The 11,092-nt window shown below is 41.6% G+C and overlaps 1 protein-coding gene across 1 annotated transcript in view; it reads right to left on the bottom strand.

Moving 5' to 3' along the window:
* The window catches only part of GLCCI1 (glucocorticoid induced 1), a 25,394-nt gene extending 14,799 nt beyond the window's left edge, over window positions 1–10,595 (bottom strand). The window contains exon 1 of the mRNA XM_080976112.1: window positions 9,552–10,595. Coding sequence (XP_080832238.1) covers window positions 9,552–10,206 — 655 coding nt within the window. The 5' untranslated portion in view covers window positions 10,207–10,595. The remainder of the gene's footprint in view (window positions 1–9,551) is intronic.
* Between the last annotated feature and the right edge of the window lie 497 nt (window positions 10,596–11,092).

Here is an 11,092-nt window from a genome sequence, read left to right as displayed (position 1 = left end):
CAGGCACCGTCAGACATGCCTCTGTGGCAAATTACAAAGATCAGGCAGGGGAGTAAGGAATAAAGCCATATTTTAAACACAACGCCCAAGATTGCTTAGAGCGGTATATAATAATGGGATACTAAAAATAACTTGGTAGCATAGTGACTGCCAGTGCAGCTCCCACATAGGTGCAGGGTAGCATGCCCAGTAACAACCCGGCTGCAGAATTCTGTGTCAGCTACTGCTTCCAAACCTACTCCAAGGGCAGCCCCACATAGAGTGTATTATAGTAGTCTGTCCTCAGTTATCAATGCTTGAACCGCCATAACCAAGCTATCCTGATTCAGAAACAGTCACAGCTAATGCATATGCTGAAGCTGGTGGAAGGCATTCCTAGTTACTGAGGCAACCTGAGTCTCAAGGGACAAAGCTGGGTCCAGGAATACCTCCAGACTGCATGCCTGCTCAGAGGGAGTGCAAGAACAGGCAAATGGTCTATATCTCAGACACAGAAACCACTCATCAGCCATGTTTCCACCTGGCCAGGATTTCAATTCAATTTACTGGCCCTCATCTAGCCCACCACAGCATTCAGGTACCAATCCATGCTTTGCACAACCTCACCTGATTCAGACGTTATAGAGAAACACAAGATGGTTGTTATTGACATATAGGTGACACCCGGCTCCCAACCTCTTAACAACTACTCCCAACAGTTTCATATGTTTAATAGCATCAGGGATAATATAGCGCCCTGTGGCACCCTATAAAACAAGTGCCAGAGAGCCGAAAGGTACTCCCCTAATGCTATCCTTCGTAACCAACCTCGTAGGTAAGATTGGAACCGTTGTAAAACAATGGCCCCCAATATCCTTTCCTTGGAGGCAGTCCAGAAGGACACCTAGTTGATGCCATCAGAAGCTGCTGAGAGATCAAGAAGTAGTAACAAGGTTGATCCACTAGGAAATCCAAGGTCAAACTCAATTCTGTTCCAAAACTGGGCCTAGATAATCAGTCTCCTCCAAGAGTACCTACACTTGTGCCAACACCTTCTCTCAACTCCTTTGCCCTAGAGAGAATATTTGTGACTACATGATAATCATTAAAAGCCAATGGGTCCAACATGGGTCCAGCATGCGTTTTCTTTAGAAGAGGACACTTTCAGCCAGGCAAATAAACTGCACCCAACCACTCATACCTCCTCTACTAGCTTTTATGAACCAGGGTGGACAAGAATCAATAGGGTGATTTCAATGATATATATATTTTTTTCAAAATGAAAGAGCATGATAACCTATCGTAAGTATTTTTTTAAAGTCAAATATACTACAGCAGGATTTCTAAACTCAAGATTCAAAAGTATTAATGTTAGCAATGGTAGCATTGTTACTAGATTACTAAATAAGGTATTTAAGCTACACTATTATAATTCAATGTTGGTAAAAGTGCTTTCAGAAGTTACAGAATATACAGCCCCTTTATTGTATTTGGTTCAAATCGTTAGTGTGACACATATTGCTCCTGCAATGAAGTTGCAAGGATTTTAGACAAGCGATCAAAATACTTTGTGCTTGTCTCTTGCCACAGATTCCTTCATTTTCTGCATCAAGTGAAAACTGATAAATGTTTAAAGACAATACAAACCAATATGAATGTTATTTGAATGGCCACTGGAAAGAAAGGCTTTTCAAAGGGGGCAACAAAACTGTGAAAATCAAACTGTTTCCCCATTTCCCCTTAGGTGCCAGTTAATACCTATTCTGCTGCCATGCTTTCAAGTGTCTTCTGTAATGCTATTATGAAGCTAAAAACAAAAGTTCAAAATAAGAAGCTATGGTTCTTTCGGACATAAATTCCAGTAACATTACTATTTTTGAATATATATTATTTACTGATATGGAACAGGACATAAAATAAATATGGTTCAATATAAACAATTTCCTCTTTTTTATAATTTTATGTTGTATGCTGCTTTAGATTTTTAATATAAAGTGGCACATAAATAAAAAGCGAAGTTTACTGCCCTAGATTGCACATCACAGGAAGGCAAACTATGGTTTGAGCCCCTCGATAAGACAGATATGCCATGATGAGTAAAATACAGTATATGTTGAGCTTTCGAGGGAGTAAAGAAGCAAAGCACACCTCCCTTTTCCACTAGTCTTTTCCCTCCCTCTACTCTGCACCCCTTATTAGTGTGCACGCACACACAATGTCCTTTAGTGCCATATAATACAGCCAGCAAAGGTTTCAGGAGGCTTGGAGGCTGCTCCTGAAATCTCCCTTGTGAACTCTGTTCTAGGATAGCTGAAACCTGAACAGCAGTGCTCTTTTTAAGAAGTCATGGATACACTGCACCATTTTGTTGCAGATCTCCAGCTGTGATATATGTAACATCCAAATGTATTACTGCTCTTTCATTTACGTTCTGGCAGGATTTATTTCCCAAGCTCAAAAACACAAGTTTCTTTTAACGTCTACATATAATTTTAAGTCCAAAAAATAAAACCTTCCTTTGTATACTACAACGTTGGATTTTATTTTTAAAATTCTTCCTCCTCCACCACCCCCCACAATATTTTCCCAAAGGGCAAGAACAAATACTGGTACATGTTCGAGATCTTTAGATGCAGTAGCTTACAGCTTTATCTCTAACACTATTTGCAACTGATTTCCATTTAATTTTTTTGTACTTTTTATGTTTATGTACTAAGCTATAAGTGATATTTACAGAACATTGTCATGTTTGCTACTGACTCTTGAAACCAGAATTCCCATATACAGCTAAAGTACTGAACACATGAGTTTTCCAGACTTTACTGGGGTCATGTAGCTGGCACTCTTGCCTTTTTTAAAAAAAAGAGCAAACAAAACTAGGAAAGATTTCGACTACTGAGCAACTATTGGTGAAGATAAGATTACATGACCCCATGACTGCTAATGAATGCTTGGATTACAGCCCAAACCAGATCATATTCAAGAACATTACACTTTTTGTAGAATACACAATTAAGCTCAACTTTTATTTAATGTATTTTCTCTCTGGAGCTAAAATAGACTTCAGTACCTTAATAGCTTAAAACCACTCATTTGAAGTTAAAAAAGAAAAGCTCCATCTTAGTTATAGGAGGAACTTAGAAAACTGTACTAGTCTGGGTTCCTGACAGCATTTTACAGTTGTACACAAATATGTAACAACCTGAAAGTTTTAAACTTCAAAAATCCAAGTTAAATTATTTGCAAAACTGAGTTATGACTAACTTGCTGTCATTTTAAGAAGATGGAAAGTATTTTGTACACTCTGCTAAGCAACTACATATCATTGTTACTTATGAAATAAATTTTTTATATAGGTGTTTATCTAGATAAATTACAAATAAAGATTTAAGCTGATGCACCCTAAGTAGCAATCCCACATTTTATTTTATTTTGCACACTGGCAAATCAGAATACCAGTTGAAGGCCTTCAATGAATTACAGGGATGGAATAAGCAACTGGGAAATTCCACCACAACAGCAACAGCACAAGATTTCTAAACCCTGGTACTTTATGGTAGCTTCTTGGTCACTGAAGCTGAACCTCAGCTGTTTAGCTGTTTAGCAATTGTCCTGAGGAGGAGGAAGTGAACAGAAAACTGCCTTAAGAACTCTGATACAAGGAAATAGTAATAACTGAACTTAAACTGCTAATCTATCCCTGAACATGAGCTATATAGCATAGATAGAATGTTTGCATCTCCCTGCCTTAACATATAGCGTCTGGGTGTGGGAACCTCATGGCACGCAGAATAATTGGAGAGAAATCCCTTAAGCTATGGGTAGGCAAACTAAGGCTCGAGGGCCAGATCTGGCCCATGGACGGTCAGGGAATCAGCGTGTTTTTACATGAGTAGAATGTGTCCTTTTATTTAAAATGCATCTCTGGGTTATTTGTGGGGCATAGGAATTCGTTCACTTTTTTCTATTCAAAATATAGTCTGGCCCCCCACAAGGTCTGAGGGACAGTGGACCGGCCCCCTGCTGAAAAAGTTTGCTGACCCCTGCCTTAAGCACTTGCAGTGCTCTGGGTGGAGTGAGGCAGGGTGGGGAGGAGAGAGAAGGGGACACAAATTATGAGAGCTTAAGCTTTTTGGTCTGAGTAGGTCCCAAATTCTCATCTCCTTGATGCTTCTTGTATTCAGCACCTCCCAGAGAACATCAAATATGCTCAGCATGCTTTGTGTCCTCTTTAGGGTTTTTAGTTTATTATTCTAATTCAGACATATGCTTTTAAAAGTTTTTATCCAAGATACTTTTAGCATAAAGGTAAAAAAGGTAAAGGACCTCTGCACAGTTACGTCCAGTCAAATTTGACTATGAGGTGTGGCGTTAACCTCTGCTTTCATACACACCCAATAACATGACCAAAATAATTCAGAAAGGTTGCTCTACATAAAGAAGATACAGCTCAAATGAACGATGACAACTCTAACAATTTACTAAGATGTTGAAAAGGACATCTGTTAGCCACAGATAAAATGCTTATTTGTATAAGCATTTATGCGACATGTGGAGTGCTCATTTGCATACATCAACATGTTGTCTATCTGATGTCAGAACAGGCACAAATTCTACATGTAAAGGCGTTGACATGAAACATGTAACATATGCTGGTGGACGCATGGAATTTTCACAAAGTACTTTACTCATAGCCACCATAATGTCTGTTTTGGTTCCACGCTTTCACAGAAGCCAGGATTCTGAGAGCTACAATCTGCTAAGCAACTATATACTATTGTTACTTATGACATACAAACAATATCATTCAGAAAGAAGATGATAAACAAGCACATTATCCACAACAACAGTAGTGAAAACACAAGAATAAAATGTCTTCCTAAAGAAGGTTTTTCAATATCTGTCTAAAACAGGAAGCTTGTTGAACTTTCGAGAAAGTGTCCTATAATTGCAGTGCCACCATCAAGGTCCTGATTCTGTTATCTAATTTCCACCAAAGATGAGCCAGAGAGCAAATGTTTTGGGGGGACATGAGTACGGTTGGGCCAGAAGCAACCTGTTTCACACCAAACCATTCTGAACATGTGAGATCTTATTCTCAATATTAGTTTAGTGCACCATCACAATGCAGGCATAAAAAGTTAGCTTTTCAGGTTAGTGTCCAGGGCATCAGCAAGGGGAGTTCTTGAGAGCAGTGAGATCTCATATATGACATTTTTCTACACACAATGGAAGAAAAACACAACTTTGTATATGATGGTGCAAGGCACAAGTACACTGAGCATGCCAACAGGAGCACCTGATGCATTAGTACTCTTATTTGAAACAACTGTATATGTATAACCAGTAAATAAATCAAACCAAACATGAAAGCCATGAACTTGAGCTATGTTTTCACAATGATTTATGACATAGGTCAACTGCCCTTCACCTTTAAGAAAACAGGTCTAGTTAACTTTATCTCGTATTTATGCCAATGTAGCCCAAGATAATTTATTCTCAGCAGTAGGGGGAGGAAGGAGCAAGCTCTAGGCCTCAGAATATATTCAAAGGCTACTTGAACTTGTTAACAAAAGCATTTAAAGATTAAATTCACTGTCCATAAACCTTTAGAGGCTTGTAAGAAAACATCTGCATCCATTTTAAATTACAGATAGCCACGTCTCATCCAAGTAATTTGCCAGAGATTATACATTTTAAATTGTACTCTCTAGGCTTAATTTATCGTATTTTTATCTTGATTTGGTAAAAGGAAACCTCCAGGAGTAAATTTAGAAGTCATGCATTCACAGAAGGACAGCTTAAATATTTTTTTAAACAAGTGAATTCACATTTATATTAGTTTAAAAAGGGCCGGATTAGAATATAAAATGTGGATTATGTAATTGAAATGCATTAGTTTTATTACAAAGCAGCAAGCATTTCTCCCAAATGAAACACTATGACTGTTTTATTTGGTTAGCTAATATTTTAACACAGTGGATTCAAGTAACCAAATGGTGTTCAGTCACCACTATTTTCCAGTACAACTTTTTGCACTGGGTTAATTCACATATTATTCATTTTTCGTATAACCATGGCACTCAGTAAAACAAATGCTAGCTTATTTAGCATATTTATAAACCACTCTTCATGCAAATATATCCCAGGATAGTTGTAAGACATCTGTTTTTATCTTCAAAAATGCAACAAGGAAACAGTTTTTTAAAATGTAATAGAAAGAGAAACAACTGCAAAACGTCAGTTTTAGTAAAACATCAGACGCTGTAGTACTCCAAATAAATATGCCCAAAACCCAAAGCATGCAATGACTATTACGTTTTAAAACGTAGGTTGCTGAAGATCATAAATATGTAGAAAGAAAGAAAATGCATTTTTGTAGAAAAACAACAACCCTGTTCTACAAATTTAAGCTCTAAAGATTGGCCTGGCTTGATTCTATTTTAAACCAGAATTAATGTTTTGTTTTTTAAAACCAACATTTTAGATCATCCTTAAGCTGCAAAAGGGGGAAGGATGATGGAAGGGGAAAAAACCCAGAGGAAGCTGTTTTCATTCATGCAGTAGTGATGTCAGCGTCTGCAGTGGCAGCTGCCTGGCCTGTACAAGCTTCCAACCCAGAGCACTTTTGCAGATTTCTTTTAAGAACCTCTGGCAGCTCCATTTTTACTAAAGAACTTAAATCTGAGCAATGTCCTTTAAACATCTACACTGTAAGAAAGTGAAAGACATACCTATGTATACAAATATATATATATCCTAGAATGGCCCCAGTACAAACTGAATAATGCAACTCATTTGCAAAGCCAGAGCCATGCATTGCAGTATAAACACTAATGTAAAGAGAAAACAAGATACATTTATGTGTGACTTAAAACATTCTGAAGCATGGTATCTATTAAACATATTTATTATTCTTTCATGCTCTTTGAAAGCAGTTAAATAAGTAACTGAATAATTAGAGTAATTAGTGATTGAAGCTAGATTGATTTATTCTGCTACAAAGGAGTTTTCACAAAGCAACCGAGTTCTCTGAAGTTATTCCATAATGCAGGTTGCCATGCTAACTATACTACATGGGCCAGAGTCAGAACAACTGGTGAAACTAGTCCAAGGGGCAGATTCTGAAGGCTAAGAATTTGAAAGTAAAACTAAATATTTTATTTATTAGCTTGCAGAATTAAATAAGGCTTGTTCTGCTTTCTAAGATGAGTGATGCCATAGACCCTAAAAGCAACAAAATCTAGTGGAACTTTAACGGCTAAGAAACTGATTATGGTATAAATCTTTTGTGGACTACTGTCGACTACATCAGATACAAATGTGGATTATGGTCCATAAAAGCTTACGTCATAGTAAAGTTAGATGCCTCAATAGCTTGGTTTGTTTGTTTTTTGCCGCAACAGGCTAACATAGCTGTCCTTCTAGAAATTATAAAATTATGAAATGAATGAATTCAAATATTCAGTACGTGGGCACATATTTTCATTTGTTCGGGTTTTACTGGAGGGTGCCTGCTTTGAAATGCCAACTCAACTAATGAGGATTTCCTTATGGTACATGCAGGTTAACAGTTCACTGCGGTCAATCCATAGTTATATATTGTATTCTCACAACTCTATTAAACAGTGGATGCTGCTATGATGGCTTAAGGTAGGCTCAAACAAGTTTAATGAAGTCATTCAGTTATAATTTAAGAGGACTGAATCATTGAAAGTAAGGCAGCAACATAATTCATCTATTAAAAGAGATTGTATTATTTTAAAATACTTTGATAAAAGAATGATCAGCTTTTTAGTATTTGTTCACAAACACAACACATTTAAATGCAGATTCAAACATGCAGTGTTTGTTAGCAGTTTTCCATTTTGTTTTATTTTAGCAAGCAAACAGAAATGTTTGAGTTAGCTTAATTAGAATTGTATGCACTTGTCTTGTCCCCATAAAAGGAAAAAGCTTACATTTTCTAGACCCAATAACATGGATTAAACTCCATTTTTACAAAATACTTGGTTTAGAAACACTAATTCCATAAGGATGAATCAATATCATAGGCCTGTTGCATAACTTACATGTAATTTGAAATGCAAGGGGGGGAATTAAATTTCATCTAGATGTAAATGTTTTTAAGGCTGATATAATACAAGCAACATTTTGGAGTAGTGAATTTAGTACAATCCAAATAACCATAACTGCACAACTAAGTGCAAGGATTCATGGCAATAATGCATCCAACTTGCTGCATTCAATACTATATCAAGAGGGATATCTAATTTGCTTCTGAAACAAAACACAGTCTTGGCATGATTAAAGACGTGCTTAAAGATACAGGTTACCCAATAGCTATAGAAGGATAAGCAGTATATTTCATATAATTCATTCAACTGCTTAAGGGGAATGGACAGAGCCACCTTTTAAAGAAACTTTTTCAAATATGTTTGGAGGGAACTTTTCCTAGTACATTATATACTTTAACAAGAATACCACAGAATGTGCATTCTACTTGCCTACAGGGGTTCAACAAGGTTTAATTTTAGCTCTACAAAGGGATGCATTTGAGGGAGAGGGGTTTTCGAAAGCTTTGTGAGTAGATTTGTGCATCTTATATCTTGGAAATATTGCAGGAGTGGCATGGGTGTTGTATTCTATTTAGAACCTGCAGTTTTGCTAGCATGTGCTTGTTTAAGTCAGGTGTTTTTTATACCTTCCTGGTAAAAGGGTACAGGAATACTTTTACAAACACTGCTGTTTTGCAAATCTTATGGTCTTGGCAGAGAATGCTAGTATCTTTGTGCTTCGGCTTCCCTGAAGGCAGACATCTCAGAACTTACGCTTCAATAACCTATTGAAGTATTTAAATGTAAGTTGGCCAATATGGAACCATCAGACATTAGCCCAGCCTTTAGGCACTAAACCAGATGAAAATTTCCATACAAGGCATGGATACAGCATGCTGCAACGCAAGCATTGAAAAACACTCTTCTAACCCCTTAAAAAAAAGGTGGATAAAATATACTTCATTAAACTGAGAATTCTGCTTCAGGGCACAAGCCAGTCCAAGCATTCTATTCACACACATAAAACGCAGCAGCTTACTTTCTAGTTTAGTAGCTCTGCATTAATAGAGCTTGGGAGTTCCACTCTCTCCTTTAAGTATATGCAACAAGGCTCCCTTTACCAATAGATAAAGGATTGCAAGGTAGAATTTAATAGCCCTTCAGCAGCCTAAACCGCGAGGAGTAAAGCAGAGTAGATGCAGGGTGTTAAAAGGGGTCACTAACCAAGACTGCCCCGTTTCAAGCTCGAGTTGAATTAAGATCTTGAGTCTTAACATTTAGGGTGGTGTGTTGTTGGGTGTTTGTGTTTTTTTTTAAAGGGCTGAGTCACTTCGCCTTCTTTAGGGCTGGCGATCGTATTCACACTTACCTGGGCATGAGGCCCCCACCGAAAAGACGGTAAGATACTTCCGAGCAAACCGTTGACAGAAATGCGCTGCTAGATCGGGGAGGTGGTGCCATAATCCGAAACATGAACCGCGGGGTCGAGTTTGTTATTTTTTAGAGGGGTGGCTCAAGGAGGGTCTTCTCCACAGTGCTGCGTGGGGAGTTTGAGGTGGAAAATGGGGTTTGGGGGGGCGGAGAGAGACGGGTTCCAGGTGAGAGCCCCACAGGTGCCCTTACCTCTGTAGATGGGCGAACTGGGGCTCCTCCTCTCAGGTGAGATGCTTCTCCGCCTGCCGCTGCTGCTGTCGGGCGAGCGCCTCTGCCTCACCTTCACCCTCCCGGGCTCCGCCGCGCCGCCTGCTCCTGGCGGGGAGGCTGCAGCCGCGAGGGACAACGGAGGGGTCGAGCTGGGCGGGGGCGGGCTGCTGCTGCCGCCGTTGTTGCCGCCTCCTCCTCCTGCTGCTCCGCGAGGCCCCCCGGGGCCGGTGTTGCTCCCCACCGAGGCTGAGGCGGCGGGAGAGCGAGTGGGGCTGTGCTGGTTGCCCCTGAGGAGCTGGTAAGGGACGGTGGCGCGGATAGGCTGGAGCAGCCGGCTAGTCCCCGAGCTGCCACCGGGGGCGCCGCCGCCGCCGCTTCCTCCTCCTGCCGCTGCTGCTGCTCCGGCCCCGCTACTACCGACTGAGGAGGCTCCGGCGCCGCCGCTGGTGGGGGACCCGGCGGCCCCGCGGCGCATCCTCTGCGCGGGCGGGTGGTGAGGAGGGGTCTGCGAGGAGGAGCTGGACATGGCGGCGGCTCCGAGGGCTACAGGAACGAGGCGGGTTTTTTCCTCCCCTCGAGGCTCTTTCCCCTGGGAAGGAAAAAAAGGGGGGATGGGAAGGCGACCGGGGATCCCGAGTGAGGCAAGTTCTACCGCCCAGCTGTGGCCATGGCTGCCCTCGTCGGCAGCTCGGCTCCTCGCGGCTCACATTGTCCACACGGCGCCGGCCGCTGAGGAGGCACAGCTGGGGTGGTGGTGGTGGGAGCGAGGTGGGGGGGGTTGCTTAAGGCTCGCGCTCCTACCTAGCCGCGAGCGGTGGGGGGGGGGAGGCGGCGCTACCGCACCTGCAGCCAGCCAGCCCTGCCAACCTACCCTCCTGCTCCGCCGCCCTCCCTCCGAATGGCACTCCGCAGGCTCCGCCGCCCCGTCTGTGGCGGGCGAGGGGCGTCAGGCCTCGCGCCCATTGGGCGCCCTGCCTCCGTTAGCTCGAGCCGGATTGGACGCGGACCGGGAACGGGCGGCGCGTCTGCCCAATCGCTGGCCTCTGCTTTACCTGGAGGAGGGGAAGGGCAAGAAAAAGGAAGGGGTTGGTAGTTTGGAGCCGCTTTGTGCGGAGGAGGGAGGTTTGTAGGTGGTGGGGGGCGGGGGGAGTCCGAGGTGGGAAAGTGGAAGTTATCCTTTTGGGATGGGTGGCCCTCTGTCCAAAGACCAAGCTGCTATTACAGGGAACACGTGACAATGGATTGCTCTGATACCTGTTTGGGCTTTGCTTTCTTTCTCTTTGATTTGCATCCGCTTTCATTCGGAACTGGCAGATTGCAAGCAGATACCAGTGCCAATCCCAGGAACGTGATCTTTAGGAAAATGTGTATCTAACTTTTCAAAGAGGGGCAACTTGAGTACAGGAGGTGCC

Source organism: Podarcis pityusensis (genome assembly GCF_964106645.2).
Source record: "Podarcis pityusensis genome assembly, chromosome: 12".
NCBI lineage: Eukaryota > Metazoa > Chordata > Lepidosauria > Squamata > Lacertidae > Podarcis > Podarcis pityusensis.
Note: the sequence above shows the minus strand (reverse complement) of the source record. Positions and strands in the feature narration are given on the sequence as shown.